The sequence below is a fragment of the Sphaeramia orbicularis genome, chromosome 16 (assembly GCF_902148855.1).
Source record: "Sphaeramia orbicularis chromosome 16, fSphaOr1.1, whole genome shotgun sequence".
NCBI lineage: Eukaryota > Metazoa > Chordata > Actinopteri > Kurtiformes > Apogonidae > Sphaeramia > Sphaeramia orbicularis.
This window is the reverse complement of record NC_043972.1, coordinates 35,249,481-35,267,034: the sequence shown is the minus strand read 5'-3', so window position 1 is coordinate 35,267,034 and position 17,554 is coordinate 35,249,481. Positions and strand designations below refer to the sequence as shown.

At 41.5% G+C, this 17,554-nt stretch overlaps 1 protein-coding gene across 1 annotated transcript in view; it reads right to left on the bottom strand.

Moving 5' to 3' along the window:
- efna4 (ephrin A4) overlaps positions 1-16,633 on the bottom strand; it is a 31,779-nt gene extending 15,146 nt beyond the window's left edge. The window contains exon 1 of the mRNA XM_030159232.1: positions 16,065-16,633. Coding sequence (XP_030015092.1) covers positions 16,065-16,180 — 116 coding nt within the window. The 5' untranslated portion in view covers positions 16,181-16,633. The remainder of the gene's footprint in view (positions 1-16,064) is intronic.
- Positions 16,634-17,554: the final 921 nt, after the last annotated feature.

Below are 17,554 nucleotides of genomic sequence, written 5' to 3'. Positions count from 1 at the left end.
GCCTTTCTGTGTGGAGTTTGCATGTTCTCCTGTTGTGTCTGTGTGGGTTCTCTATGTTTACTCTGGCTTCCTCCCACCATCCAAAAACATGCACCTTCATAGATTAACTGGTCATTCTAAATCACCCATAGGTGTGAATGTGACAGTGAATGGTTGTTCATCTATATACATCAGCCCTGTGATGAACTGACGACACATCTAGGATGTACCCCTCTGTTGTTGGGATAGGCTCCAGCATCCCCACGACCCTCTTGAGGATTAAACAATTTGAAAAATGAATGAATGAATAACTCCACACTGAACTTTTTCCTACAGTCTAAAATTACCAACTACACATTATCTTGACAATGTTGACCTTTGACTCAACAGAGAACCTTTGATTTACAGCATATATTCCTTATCACACTTAATAATAACTCTGAAATACTCTTGTACTAAATGTTTCATAAAATAATTTGGCAGAAAGCTTCCATGATATAAGGAAAATCTCTCATGTGAAGTAACATCGTTCAATTGGCCTGTTGCCATTACAGTGTAACTTGTGATAAGTAGTCTTTCCAACCTTGCTCCCTGCACAAAATTGACACAATTTAACATTTAAAAGGTGGCTGACAGGTGGTTGGGGTTTCATCTGATCAGCTAAAATGTGTGAATGTATGAACAATATGTCCAGGATTTAATCTAACAGAGCAAATATTTGCATGATGAGAATGAATATATGATGTGTGTAAAAATACTTTTCTTTCTCACCACAATTGAGTCAGTAGTGGCTTTTCAATTGGACATCTGTGCAAAATTTTACCGATATTTACTAAAGGTCGAAAAAATAGAAGTGTGTAATGTTGTTTTTTCCATTAAAACCCAAATGCGATGATTTGTTTATTTATTATTGCGAGATGACACAAGAAGTCATTCCATAAACATGGTGAGGAACATAAATATCACGTTGATTTACAGATATTTCCATTATTATTATTATCATTATTATTATTTATTACCCCCCTATCCCGTACTAAATTAAAAATGATTCGGTTTCCTGGTGTGTCCACACATACCGCACCATGTTTCTATTAAAACGCTTCTTCTTCGCTTGTTGTAACATTCGTCAGCATCCGTTATTTTTTATTCATGTGACTCTAGTTGTGGAAAAAGGTCTTTCCATTACAGTTTTCCGTGATATACCAATTTTGCTATGCCCAAAAAAACCACCTCTTGCCAGCGCAAAAACTTTTCATCGAAAAATGTTTTTTCATTAGGCAAATTTTTATGCAAAGTTATATTTGCGCAATTTGAGGGTCAACGGAAAAGCGACTAGTGATGATGAAGAAAATCCGATTTGCTATCATAAAGAAGGAACATGTCGTTAACTAATTGTTCAATAAGTGACTGGCATGTTGTGTCTTTCAAAAAGATGCAAAAATTGTGAAGTTTGAAATCTACACCTGTAAAGCCTTTCACAAGGAAAAAAGCAATGCACCAAGGGGTAAAAACACTGATGCAAAATGTAGCTTAGGACAAAAAGACCCTGAAGACAGTAGAACAGGTAGAACATGCCTGAGAGGGAACATGCTTTTCCTTAGATCTCTAAAGCTTCAGCGACCTCCTGCTCCACAGGCTATCCTATTTTCAGAGGAAAAAGAGAAAGAAGAATCACACAACCAGGCTGCTGTAGCCATGAGTAAAAAACAATGGGAAAAGACTTGAAAAGAGATTTGCTTGGTGCTGCATGAAAAGATTCTGCATAGTTACAACATTTTGTTCACAATTCTGAGCACTTTGTTCATCCTACTACTGCAAAAATGTAAAACTGAACAGAATCAGGACACGTTTTCCCCTCACCCTTGTTCTCTTAGTGGTGCCCCCCTCTACACCCACACAACAGTCATGCTGCGTCCAGAGCCCAAACACCAGTGTTGTGTCTAACCTGGTGCTTTACTCCCCTTAATGCGCACAAACAAGGACTTCACCCCCCACCTCTGACCATCTGGGGCCCCCTACCACCCCGCCTGAACCAGCTGGCCAAAACATCCCATGCTACCCCCTTCTATTTCACACCCTCAAGACTCTCCAAACCCCGCCTCTTTAGATCCTCTGTGTCATCAAACTGTGGCCAAAAACCGTCATCAAGCACTCCTCACAGAGAGGAAAAAGGGACTTAAGGGAAACAAGCTGTTATGCTTATCTCCTCTTTCCTGTTTTGTACGGCGTATGTAGATGTGGGTATGTGTGTGCTTCCTTCAAGGTCAGCAGAAAGCGTATCACTTCTTCACACCAGATCTTTGGCGTACTTTTCAATGACCCCCTATCTCCAAAATGTAGATGGTATGTGAACTCTGCTCTTACTTTTTTCTTCCTTTGCATTCCTCATCCACTGAAATATGTGCTTTTCCTTTACATGCAACCTTTGAGAACCGACATTTGAATTACTGTGCATTTACATCAGGTGGCTTTCCACCTCTGGGGGAAACCCTGCCTCTGTCCTCACAAGTATAGCACACACATACTGCATCGATATGAATTTGGTGCATAAAAATATCCAAGTATAGCTTTGGGTGCAGGCGTATAACCAAGATGAAGTGATTGGTTGCACCTCTCTTGCCCTGCAGGCTCCATTAAATGACCAGTAGGCACAGGGCATTCAGACCACTCCACTCCTTATTCAAACTGAGCGGATCAGCAGGCTGCCTTGTGGACTCACATCTCCTATCAATTTACAGACACAGATAGAACACACCGATATACACACAGAAATACACACACATGCTGCTCCAGGCCTTAAGGATTCTCAGCCCCTGGTGAAGACAGACCCTATTTTCTGCCTGTTATGGCATAGGTCTTCCTCTGTGTGTGTATGTGTGTCCATTCTGGGAGACTCAGCAGCACAACAGGATGTATAGCTACGGCCGTCAGAACTGAAGAAAATTGCAGGATTCAGGCCCACAGGACCCATCAGTATGGAAACCAATCCATCGGAACCATTTTGATACGGCTACAGGTCTGCAGAAACCATCATCCCCCTCTGTGGTAGAGCTCTGTCATACATAGGCACTGCTCTCCATGTGTGGTCTAGTCTGATCCTAAAATAGGCTTTCCAGTGACTTTTCTGGGAGGTATGAAATTACTGTCCACAATATAAATGGACGGCACTCTATGATTCAATTTTATTTTCACTGTTTGACCAAAGACACTTAAGCCAAAATGTTGCGTCACTATGCCCACCAGCATGGCAGCAGCTAAAAGTGTAGCCTTTCTTGACTCCCTCACCTGTTCTTTGAAGAAGTCGACACACTTGTAAAAGCAGTGTGAGGAAAAAAATGGCCATGAGAAGAAGACTTCGTGCTTTCATGCAGAGAATAGTGACACAGAAAGTGTTTGCAGCAAAAGAAGTGAGTGTAGGCGAGAGCGGGGTATACATACAGCGAGGGTGTACAAAGGGGTAAATAAGGTCATACGTGCCGTTGCCAGGACGACAACCAATCCAAAGCTGGGACTAGTGCCAAAGCCAGTGCCCCACCCATCCATCCATCGCTCCATCCATCTTTTTTTTCCTGCATCCCTCTGTCGGACAGCCTAAACCTCAGAGTAATGAGTGCTCTCCATGTTTCTGCAGTCCAAATGGAGCTGCAGAGTAAATACAGGGCTGATTTGTACAGGTGCCAGCCGTGGATACATAAACCTGATTATAGCTACAGTAGCTCACCGCTCAAACACTGACAGAGACGGAGGAATGGAGGAGGGACACTGACAGCTATGATGGGTGGACACGAAAAGCCATGATTCATACTATTTATGAAATCTATCAATGTGTATTGCTACAAAGTGGCAGCTAGTCTGATCCACTGTGTCAACATAATTTGTCTCATGTTTATGTACTATCTTTGCTGTTAGGGCTCTGCAGCTTGGTACACAGTGCCAGGGCTGACAAGTGGGTAAATTAGAGGGTTTAGACAAATTAATGTTAACTTTGAAGTAAATAAGACTTAACACAAATGTTGGGAAAGTTGTTTTTATGCCAATAAAGCAGACGTACAGGAAACTTGAACATGTTTCTATTGGGATTTTAAAGAAATAGTGACAATAATATAACAAAATTAAAAAAAAAAAAGTATTTGTCCATTGGTCTCATAGTCTGTGTGTCCACCACATACTTGTTAATTTAAAGGATCAGTACAGAAAACTTCCACATGCTTGTAAGCTTTCAAGGAGTTTGTGTTGGAATTTTTTTTTTTGCGATTGAATCCGGTCTTTTATCGACTCGATTTCTAAGTCTGTTGCTGTTTTAGAGACACAGAAGACAGGTATTGAAGACCTTGAGACAGCATAAAGATTTTTGCAGCAAAAAACAAATTAAGTCCTCTAGTCTTCATCGATGCAGGCGACCGATACGTTAGCTTAGAAAGGGAATCATGCAACGTCAAAAAGCAACTCCCAGTGCTACACAGACTTGAATACTAGCACACAAGCAACACCAGCATGAGGATCCATGAATCCAACATCCATCCATACTGTATATCCAGACTAAACCTTTAAACCTGGAACTGTTGACAAATGAGCAGCTATCCCCCCAAATTTAAAAAAAAATGCAGGTTTCCTTTTGTTTGACATCATTATATATTAAATATTTCTAGGTTTTAGATGGTTGTTCAAATGAAAAATCAATTAATCACACAGGCAGATTAATCTATGCAGAAATGACAGAATATTGGTACATTTCTATCGTCTTTTCAAAACAGCTTGTCTGTGCCTTTATCTATCTGCCTAATGTCGTGACTTTTTTGCACTATTTTCAAACTAAAATGATAAGATAATTTGTTAATGGGTCATGTCAGCTACAGATGATTTTAGACGTTAACTGTCACTTACTCTATAAATTCAACGTGCTGTTTGCCAAACTAGCAGTGTTTGTGATTTTTCCTCCACATTTTTAAGGTTTCAGACTTCCATTAATAAGTTAATTGTATTATCTTTCATATAGTCCCTTGTCTTAGCAGTATACAATCTACACTCTCATCTATTATATTAACTTTACTTAAAACATTTTCAGTGAGGCCCACCTGTGTAAGTGGGTTAAGCAGGACATGCAAGCACCATCCCTTAAAACACACACACATACACATTTACTACACTCTTCACTATAGTGAAAAGGGCGCTCGCAAAGCAAATACACTCAGCCAATAAATCAGACTTGGCCTTAAGAATCCATCATTTACTAAGTGGGTCACACTTCTGATGCCGTAGACACTCTTTCTGTTCCACTCGTGCACTCTGTTTTTGTCTCTCCCTCCATGATGTGAAGGTCAGCGCTGGACAGGCAGCACATCATATTCATCCCAGGTGTGCATCCACCCCTCACCCCCCGGTTTGCTTCTGTGTCTAATTATTTGGCCATTGTTGGTGCAGCTCAGAGGGTTAAAACTCTCCTTGTGTCTATCAGTCAGTCAGTCGGACCGAAACAACACAGCCACTCAAGACATGCCAAGGAAACCTGCCCTAATACAGCCAACAGGACTGAATTATTTAAACAGCAGGGAGAAGAGGAAAGGAGAAGATTGAGAGAAAAAGATTGGAGAGGCACAAGGAGTAAGGAGTAAATAGAGTAAGCTGGCCCTTTCAGTCCCCCTGACTCCTGGTGAACTTATTTAAAAACTTCTATACTTGGTTTCACTCCCATCTGCTTTCTTTCACCCCATCCTCAGAAGGTCTCATTTCCTTCCCCTGTCAGCGTGCCTACACCTTCTTGTCTTCTCTTCCCTCCATTGCTTTTTCCACCAACATTTCACCCACTTCGCCCTCCCTCCCTTGCCCCCCCCCCCCCCCCCCCTCTGTCTTTCTCTCTGTTTATCTAAGCACTTTCACGGTCACTGCTTTGGAATCCCAGGAGTCTAAACTGGCCCTTCCCTCTCCCTCTTTCGCAGCCGATCTATGCTCTTCTCTCCCTCTCCATCTTTCTCCGTCACAACGGTTAAGATTCATATCGCTCTGTGCATCGGGGCTATGGAAGGTCCCCCTTATTCCCCCTCAAGGCAACCAGCTTTGTCCTGTTCTAGTCACGCACAGCTGCCCCCTTCCTCACACACGAACACATACACATAGAGGTAAGATACTTACAATAATCACAATAAACTCAACAGAGCTAAGAAAATATATATTTTTTTAAGATATTAGAATTTTTCAAGTGGCTCCAAGACATCCAAATTCGTGCTATTTATAAAATGGATACAGTATATTTAGCTACAGAGCGTGAGCTTATCCCTTGCTTTTCAGGATTTGCAATAAAACTGTGCTGTCTACGTTTGGGTTGATAGAACTAGATGGCATGGGCTGTCTTGAGGCCGGATGCCCCTGATTTTCTTAGAGAGGCCAGTTAAGTTCCACAACACTGATGAAGGGTTTAGACACAATGAGAGAGAAGGAGGGGGGCCTGGATTTAGGAGCAGAGAGGAAGGAAGTGGTGAGGGTCAAGAGTAGAGGTGCAGACACCAGCCTCACAGAGTGCGAACAACAGCCTGACAATGGGCTGGGATTATCTGATTAATTTGGGATTAAAGATGACTGGTCGCGACTTTAAGTAATGAACCGCATTGACCCAAAATTACAAGATTAACAGCCAGGAGGTACAGAATGTGTGAGTGAGGGATTGAATTTTTTTGACAGTTAAACAAAGTCCACTGTAGACCAGAGGCAAAGTAAGAAAATGCTACAAAAAGTGAATACAAACGCTTATCAACTCAATATCTACCTTTGATGAGGAAGAAATTCTGATCTTAACAATTTTACAAGTAAACTATCTTGGAATCTCCTTAAATGTGAAAATGTAATGAGTAAGGGCTTTTCGGACTTTCATGACAAGCCATTTGTCACTAGTTGTATTTTAGGAGAAAACACAGATTAATGCTACAATCATAAACACACAGCGTCTGCTCCAGTGTTTTCAGAAGCGCACTGCGTGCAAGAACTCCATTTCCAGCTGAATAGGAGAGCAATGAGATTCATGAGTTCTCCTGCTACAAGGCCATAGCTATGGAGATTTGGGACAAGGCTATTTCCCCTCTTCCATTCAGCACAAAATACAACCACCACTCCGGATGCTCTCAGACTGTAGATTACAACCATCTGATCATTTCTGATGAATACGACAAAATGTACTTTTGGACAATGACAGAGAGCAATTCATTTAGAAATGACAGTCTATATTAAAAAAAGGCAGGTTGGTGGTTTAAGTTCTCAGTTTGTATATTAGCATGCCAGCAGCCTGTCAGTGTGGTAGATGGTACAAGCTACTTTATCATCCTCCAAAAGCAATAACATACGCACCACACTGAGAGAAAAGTGGAAACATACTGGAAAAGTAAACCAATACTTCTAAGGTTGATCAAAGAACTAATTCCAAGAAAGGAGTCTACATTTCTTGAACTCATAAATAAAAGATTTTATTGGGATAAAATGTTGAAAACAGATGAGGAAGGGGGAAAAGAACAAGGACAGGGAGAGAAAAATAGTTGTCAAAGCACCAAGAGACAAGGATCAAGCTGTGAATTACAGCACACCCAAAAATCATGTGGTACCGGTTATTGCTACAAAAATAACACATTTGCTTGTACATGCATACCAAAATCATCTCTCATCATCGTACTGTGTAAGCCTAAAAAAATCTGAGCACGGGCTTGTTTGAATAAGCATACGATAGCACATTCCATTCATATTTTGACCAGGAAGCCTTTTTTTCCTCTCAGGTAAGACACACAGTACATAATTTTTACCCCATGTGTGACCATATAAATACAGCTTTGCTTAGTCAGCGCACGTGCACACACACACACACACACACACACAAAGACCAGAAAGCAGCATCAGTTCTAAATGTAGTGTTATTCCTACTCTGGCTCTCCCCAGAGTCCGAGCAGCAGCACGCAAGTGTGTACGCAGGCAGGTCGATGGCGCTATTGGTAGCTGGAGTGTGTGTGTGTGTGTCTACGCCGCACCTATATGGTAGCATGCGTGTGTGAGCCACAGTGTGTTGCTACGGTGGGAGGGGGTGGGGTGGGCGTGGGGTGGTGGTGGGGTTTCGCTGCTCACGCCTGCTTATGACAGTGATAGTAATACCTGCTGACATTCTTTCTTTCCTGCTCTCCCTCTCTCTCTCCCTCACCTCATCCCTCCATCCCTGGGGGCCTTCCTGTGCTGTTTTGGGAGTTGAAATCTGTTGACTCTTTCCCTACCATCCTCTGCTTAGCGCATTCTCCACCCCTCGCTCCATCCACTGCAGGTCTAATGTTTTTACCATCTCTGGGGGCTGACGAGAAAAAGCAACAGAAGACGAGTGTATATTCATATGCATGTGCATGTACGGCGGAATAAAAAAAAGAAAAACAGAAGAGGAATGTGTGTGTTTCACATCATTGGGGGCTAGAAAGTAGGCTGTGCTGCTATACTTCTGGGAGGCAATGCCAAAATAATATTAGTTTTTGTTTCACCATGGAAAAGTCTCCCCAAATCATCCAACAGATTCAAAATATCTACATCGTGCAACATTTGTCATGTGATCCATCTCCTCTGGAAATCACAAAGCATAGGATTAAAGGTGACTTTTTTTTTTAAGATCTGGGAATACAGCTGACAAAAAGTGTTACTTTTGTGTTTTTACATCTATAAGAAAGCCATTGATTCATTCAATCCACCAAAGAACACACCACCTAAATACACATATGTTCACACTCCTTTAGGTATTTGTTAGCGACTCTTTGTTGTGTCTAGATAAAGTGTAGACAAGCTGTGCTTTCTCACAGGTTTATTAGTCCATAAAGTTTGTTGGGGCAAAGACAACTGTTTTATATATATATATATATATATGTATATATATATATACATACACATATATACATATACATATATATATATATATACATATACATATATGTATATACATATACATATATATACATATATATACACATATATATATATATATATATATATATATATATACATATATATATATATATATATATATATATATACATACACATACACATATATACATATACATATATATATATACATATACATATATGTATATACATATACATATATATACATATATATACACATATATATATATATATATATATATATATATATATATATATATATGGCCACTGCACAGTCTTACTCAACACATACAGTAAACTTATACTCTAATTCACAAGACAGTTCAAAAGCTGACACATTGAGTACAGATGGGATATACAAGAAGATCACATGCAAATAGTTTTTTTTTTCACCCCTACTTTTTCACAATTTTCTACAGTGAGATCAGGCATGTAATTTAATTCACATCATTCCATTATATCAGAAAATGTTCAGTATGTCTTTCTCTGGCAGAATGTCAGGCCACGTTATAATGAAGGCACATCATGAACCTTTTATATTTCCTCTACATCAAAGCTACTGTCACATTGAACATGTCCTTACAATGTGCACAAGTAACATGAACGGTGGATAAAAAAGAACATTTAAGCCTGCAAACATCTTTAATCCTACACATCGCATTATAAAGCACATATATATGAATTGTCAACAAAAAAAATATATTTTATGAGTACATTACCCTTATGAACATTTACTTTTGCACTGTTTGTCTCCAAACTGTGTTGTACAAGTACAACTTTGTAACTACAGATTAGATTAGCTGTTTTACATTTGTACAAGGGTCAAACAACATCAGTTCTGCAGAAACTGAAGAAACTAGTGGAATTGATATTTGCACAGCATCCGCAAGAGGGTCTGACTGAACTGAAAATAAATAACTGTACACTGGCAAATTGGTGTTTGTTCCTGAATGTACATAAATCACATCAAAATAGGCCCTCACATTGAAAAGCATGGCCTCCTTAGCAGGTAGAGAATACTGCAGGAGCTGTTTCACCGGTTAGAATTATCTACAAGAACACCTTCAGGTTGAAGTATGATGGTAAACATGTCTCAGTGTCCTCCTGGCAGCGAGGACCTTGTATGGTACAATAATCCAGGTTCCTGCTACAGCTTTTTGCTCTGCCTGGGTCAATACTAATTCAATTTCTGTCTCAGGGAATTCCCAGGTTGCCTCTTGGCAGGATTTCTGAGCTGAGTGGAGGAGCATTGTGTGAGGTTATATCTATGTGTGAGAGTGTTTGTCTGCCTGTCTGTATGTCTGTCCAGTGTCCTGCATGTGTGAGTGTGTGAAACAAAATGCACACACTGGCTAAACAACAAGACGAATGTGCTGTTTTAGTCGGACTTGAGTTGATAGTTTCCCACATATTTTAGTTTACATATTCACATGACACAATTTAATTACTGTTTTGTATGTCAAAGAAACACAGTTAGTCTGACACCTACAACAATGCCAGCTCATTGTGAGCCATGAATGAATGAATGAAAGCTCTCCCCGCTCAGTGCTCACCAACAGCCTTTAACTACCATAACCGCCCTCTTCACACACATACGGCATGGCGGCCATTTTGTGCCAAAGCCAGGCTGCGTTGTGCCAACAGAGAGGCAGACAACACTGCACCTCATTTCATTCCACAGCTGTTACACCCCACTTGGAGACATTCATGCAATACAACTTATTACAGCTTAATGCAACCTAATATTGATGTATGTGTGCACACAGAAAAACAGGGCAATGTGGGGAGAAAAATTGGGAAAGAGATGGGTCCATATGCAGTCTGGTGATAATGCGAGAAGCCGGTGATAATATCTGGGTGTTAAATTGGTATCGATTGACTAAATATCCTGACCAGGAGGAGAGAGCGGTCGCCCTTTCATGCTTCTACGCCATGTCTGCTCCGACGGCTCCAAGCTGCACTGTGACTATCTGATCCATTTTAATACAGACATCCTCACTGCTAGGCCTCAGCCCAAACCTCATTTTCAACACAGTGTGCTTGAATCCTCCTATGTGTGCATATCTCAGCTTTCACTTCAGTTGCAGCAAAGATTATTTTTTTGTTGTGCAACATTTTTGTGCTGGTTTCATTGCATCACTAAACAGTAAAACGGAGCATTACTGATTTCACACGGATACACAGAACCAAAAGTGCACAAAGCTGTGCCAGTCAGCAGTGACCTGCACCCATTTCTGTAAAAATTCACATAAAATAGTTCACAAAATGAGGCCATGTGACACTTCAGAGCAAAAGACAGGGTTGCACAATACGATTTGTGCACACCCCACCTTCAGAAAACTAACCATCCAAAGGCAACAGCACACCTTTTCCCCTCAAACACTTGTGTCACACCTAAAATCTACTAACAAGTGGAAACAAAACAATGACCTATTTAAACGAGAGGCCAGCACAGCAGTAGGTAAATGTTCCCACAGTCACACATCGCTGGCCGGGATTGAGGATTTTTTCAGTCAAAGCAACTTTCACTGCAAGCTGTGAAAGGAAAAGAAGACTGAAAACTGTTGAAGAAAAAACATGAATCATGTGAAAGACCCCAAATGAATTAAAGCATGAGTGTTTTATTAGGGCTGGGTATCCTGGTGCATTTCTGGGTTTTGTTTTTCCAGATCTGAAATTTATCACACTCCATCTCTTCTCAAGGAAACAAACACTTCCCTTTTACGTAAACCAGCGGGTCACTTCCACTAAACACACACACATGTTTGCACCACATAGTATAGTGGTGACACATATTGTTATATAAATTCCCTTAACTCTTACTTTAAACCTTAACCATCACAACTGAGTGTCTAACCCTTGAACTTTTACCCTAAAACCAAACCTAAACCATCTAAAATAAAGACACACACCTCTGACAGAACTATTGTTCAACTGAGATGAACTTCAGCGAACAACAATGCCACTGAATGTCAATGCACAGGTGTACAAATCACTAAAATCACTGCCGCGCATTGTTTCCAGACAGAGGTGAAGAAGCTCAAGTGTACACAAAGTTAACTTATCCACAGTTTACCACCACTCAATGCACTCAATATCACAAACAAACAGACAAAGCACATTTACAAAGACAGATAAGGCAGGCAATCGTAGTCACAAACACATCTCTGGATCTACACAGACAATAGGCATTGACACAGAAAGATACAGAAAAAAGAGAGATACTGATACATTCAGATGACAGATGAGGAGGGGGGTTGGTTTGTTAGCAGGGCAGTGAATAAAGTGGTAATTACCTCACTGTGAGTTTGTTGATTATAGTTCAGCCAGGTTCTCTATGTTAATCATTTACCAGGGGAAGACAGAGATTAGTGCAGAGACAGACAGAGAGAGGAGAGATAGCAGACAGCGCCAGAAATATATTCATTTGCATGCACACACACGGCAGAGAATGGGCACACACAGACAGACCGGCGGGTGAAGAAATAATAAAATATAAAAAAAGAAATCAGCCTCCAAGTGCAATCATCTTCCCTGACAAGACACAATTACAAACAGTGTCTGCTTTCACTTTACTGTATACTGTAAGTGTGTCTGCTTACACAAGTGTGTGTCTGTGTAAAGGTATGGTATGCAGAATGTGATTTACTCTGGTATTTAAACCAGATCACTCATGAGCGCACACAGAGGGAAATGATGCATAAACAGAGCAGAGATTACACGGAAGACTTATGAGGGGTGCTTTCAATAAAGATACAGAAAACCAATACAAATATTCATCTCCTCACGCACCGTTTAAACATGCTCCACTGGTTTGGAGCTCGCCTTCAGCCTTTGTCAGTAAAGGGGAGAGAGAGAGATACAGAGTGGTCTGGACTGATCTCATGTTATTTTAAATGTTCCAAGTTTAGTGTCCGAACTCGCTAAGTGAATTACAGTATCATTTAACAACTACTGTGGCAAAGGAACAAAGTATGAGAAAGAGAGGATGGAGGTAAGAGGACGAGTCTCTAATATTACTATAGTAAAATGTGCCTTTTCGTGGAGAGTAAAACAGTTATTTCTGATTAAAACCCTGCTGATCTTCCACTCCGCAGGAAAGAAAGGCGGAGATTAAGAAAAGAGAGGGTTGAAGTTGTAACTGGGATCCAGAGGAACTGTTGCAACAAGTTTGGCTCCTGGCATGGAGGATAAGAGGCAAATGAACAGTAGATAGGTGAGCCAATAACAAGGGTAAGTCAGAGGACAAGGAAATGGAGCGGCTGATTTAAGGCTTGGGTTTGGATGACATTTATTCTTGTTAGAAATATATGAGCAGCCAATATATGGATGTTAAAAACCTCTTTCATGCTATATCTGGCAAAAAAAAAAAGGTAATTCAAAAAGTTTTGGTGCTTTAAGTAAACTTCCTGGCAGGTCCTAAGTGGATTTATGAGGATGAATGTAGAGAAAGAACCACACAGTGTTGTGTCAGCAAATACACTGGTCAACTTGTTTGGTCCGGCAGGTTTTAAAACATACCATGGCACACAAGAGGGGGCTGAATATACCAATAAACTAGTCTGAGCCTGCAACACAGGGGAGAGCTGAGGTGTACTGTCAGCACTGTGAACAAACAAAAGCACACAGAGGCTTAGAGCAGTGTGGTTCTAATATTTTAGTAAACTTTAACAGCTCCAGGAAGTAAAAAATTATTTCTCCTCTAATAAGGAACTATCGCTCTGAGAAAAACGCTGTGATAAAATTGTGAACGACCATAAACTCGGTTCATAAAAACATAAAAGAGGGCAATCGAACCACTTGAGTCTTACAATAAAGAAGCCTGCGTATCTGATTCGACAATGTTCACCGCTGACCCAGCAGTCAGTCTATCAGTTTCATTTCAGAGCTCCATTTTTCAATCTGGAGGGTGCTAAATGTGCACCAGTTTAAGTGTTTCACTGAGCCTTTGTTACAGCCATATTAGCCGGCGAAGAATGGAACAACGAGGCCCTTCAGTCTCCACTTCACTGCCCCTGCTTCATTAAAACCATAAATCTAGATGTCGAAGGAAAGGTGACGACCAGTGAATGTCTTCTGTCATCCATATTAGCAGCAGCCTGTTTGCCAGCCAGCTACAGTTATGCTATATTTGACATGAGACTTTGACACATCTGTAAAAGCATACATAGAGCCCACTTCAGTGCTTTAGAAAAGGTGAAAATGAGGCACAAGAATGAGGTATAACTAATTCTAAATACATTAGTCTTCACAGGCCTTTGACTTTAGCTTCCAATGTAACTTTAAATTAGGATAGAGCTCAAAAAGAAACATCTCTAGAGACTATAAAACACTTTATCCAACAGTACATTAGCACAAAATCACACTAGCAACATGTGCTACAGATACTACTCATTTAATTTGAACATACAATTCAGTACTAAAACAATGTTTGGACTCTTATTAAGAAACTCTGATCAAAAACTAATAACCAAAAAGTGTTATTTTGTGATCTACAGTGCCCTCTGTATTGGTCCTGCAGTGTAGCGTCACGCCAACAAAAAGCAGCCCCCCACCCCACCCCACCCTGACCAAGCTCCGTTCACAGGCCTCAGGACAGCCCCACTGTCTGGTAGGAAGCTAATAGAAAATATGGTATGGGAAAATGAGTGAAGCTCACTAATCACACTGCCAATATCCATCACTGGGCAGGAGGGAGTCATGAGAAAGTGGAGACAAAATATGGAGGAGAGGAGAGGAGAGGAGAGGAGAGGAGAGGAGAGGAGAGGAGAGGAGAGGAGAGGAGAGGAGAGGAGAGGAGTTCTAGTACTAAACCCATGGGATTGTGGGCCGGCTGCAGCATCACGGCTCTGCTGATAGCCTTGTGATTGGTTGGTGCTGCTGATGAGAGTGATTCTTTGCCACAGTGGTTACCCTCCACCGTCAGGCTGATGGCATTGTGATTGTGTGGTGCATTGGCTGAATGTGTGGCCCTGCCACAGGCTGTGAGCATTCATCCCTGAACCTCTAGGGAACAAGAAGGTGCTTCCTAATCCTTACATTGTCCCTCCCCACCACATTTCTGTTGGATCCTAATTACAGGACTGGGTTTTACCCGCCTGGACACACTGGATATAACCTTGGCTGACTCTAGTACAAGATGAGTCCTGCAGACCTGACAAAGGAGCCCTTGGGGGAATGACAAGTCTCTGGAGTCATATTTCTGTCACATTTTATGCATCCACAAATGTAAAATGCAAAATAAAACAGTGACTGACAAAATGGCCTCTGTGGCCAACAACCATTAAGTAAAAAGGTCATTCGTCTGAAGGAGTGTTTGGGGAATCAGGCCTTAAGGAGAGAGAGAGTGTGTGTCTAAATAAGCAGGTGAGAGAACAGCGGATGTTTTATTTTGGGCAGTAACCCTACTGGCCCTGCAGGTCCCCCGTCTCAACCCTTCAATTAGCCAGACTAGAACACCTGGATGAGCAGGTGAGCCGCTCTCTACCCTGCTAATGGCCGCAATCAACCCATTACACACAGTCACAAACACACACACCTTCCCATTACCCAACTACATATTCACTTATGCACAGCAGTACTTTAGACTTTAATATACACCTGTGTCCTCAGAATGCTATCTAGGGCACTATTCAGAACAAACACTGGAAGAAGAAACCCTTACTTCTGCCATTTTCTAAGCAGCATAATCACTAACCCCAGAAGGCAGTGGACAGGTGAAAGCCAGGGTCAGAGTGGAGTCCTGATGATTAAGGTGAGATCAGGCCACTGTGTCTCCTGTGCATCCCCAAAGGTCATGGTCCTTTATTTAAGTCAGATACCGGTCGGATGGCTTTGGGTTTGGTGCAGGTTTAATCATACCTCAACTGCCCTCTTCAATTAAGTGCACAAGGACGGGATGTGCAGCATAGCAGAGATTCTTTAAACCAACCAAAGCCTGACTCATTAAGCAGGAATTACTTTCTGTGCTCGTTGTGCAACAGTATGTGTGCAGCAGAGCAAGTTCAGACCAGCTACATCTGTCTTATGCAAACTCGGTTAAGGGGAAATGAGTCCTTTTTGCTTTATGGCTCTGTTTGGGCCGCAGCGAGAAGGAGTAATAAGAGACAGAAGCCAGAAAGCAGCTCCTGTTCTGTCCCGGAGAGGAGCATCATTAGGCACAAACTGTTTTCTCACCTTGTGTTTGTGGAATTCCAATACACGACGTGTCTTTTGGCCAAAGCAGCGGGGAGTATGTTACAGAGAAAAAGCATGACTGTCCAAACCCACGGTGTCCACATCACGGGCTCCATCCTGATCCACGCGGAGGGTCTGCACCGGTGGGGAGTGGCGTGCAAATTCAGGTGAGGGGGATCCGACACAGGACTCTGGAGAGGCACTTTTCCCAGCAGTCCCACAGAATTACGCACAGACTCACTCCACTACGTCATCTGATGTTGAAGTTCTGCACAGTGCATGAAAGGGACAGGCTGAAGCGGCTCCGAGGTGGTTAACAGTGGCAGGCTGCAGGGTAGAAGGTGGAAACGTCCACACTTAGCAGTTCTTGACAGTTGTCCACGTTGCGCATGGTGGATTTAACCTGAGATCTGTGCAGAAAAGTAGAGTCTTCAAGGGAAAGCAGACAAAAAACCAAACAAACCCTGAGTTAAAGGTCAGTGTTTCAGTACAGTAAGGGGTCACAACATCATTTGGATCTGCTAGATGGTTTGGAAGCAACAGGCTGCGGGGCGCTGGAAGGGCGGGTCCGCCTGGGGTGAGGGCGGTGCCGGGAAACTTTAAGCCAATCAGTGCGTAAGGGTGTGGTGATGCGTGATAGTGGAGCACACAGTGAAATGCTTGTGAGGTGCGCCGACTGGTGTGGGGACACCGTCTGTCTCAGTTCCAGTTTTGCAGGGAAATCAGACAACCTTTGCTTCCATTTGTCCCCCATGTGCACTGACTGACTGAAGGCGGAAAAGTTGAAAGTTATATAGTGATGAGGAAGGAAAGAAGGAAGAACACCTGCCTCCAAGGGTGTCACATTCTAAACCAGGGGTGTCAAACTCATTTTAGTTCAAGGGCCACACTCAGCCCAATTTGATCTCAAGTGGGCCGAACCAGTACGATGATAACAGTGGAAAAAAAAGTAAAATTACATTATGATCAGGTTTACATCTACAAAGTTTCCTTAAAAATCTGAAAAACGTGAACAACTTGAATTGTCTTAAGCAAAACAAGTGTAATTTTAATAATATTCTGCCTGGTTTTGTCAGTTTATCATTTACACATGTGCATTACAATCACACAAATCATTTAGTAACAGGCAGAATATTAGTAAAATTGCATTAACTTTTCTTAAGACATTTCTGTTTGTTCATATTTGTTCAGGTTATTCACATTTTATAAACATTTTCATGTAATTTTACTTTTTTGCACCAAAAAAATCAAAGAGAAAATTTGAGGTTGTTATTATTTATTATAGGTTATTATGATATTTTACTGGTCTGACCCACTTGAAATCTAGTTGGACTGTATGTGTCTGTACGTGGAACCTGAATTAAAATGATTTTGGCACCATTGATTGTTAATATCTTCTGTGTAATTTTTGCATTTCACAAATTCATCACGTGGGCCGGATTGGACCCTTTGGCGGGCTGGATTTGGCCCCTGGGCCGCATGTTTGACAC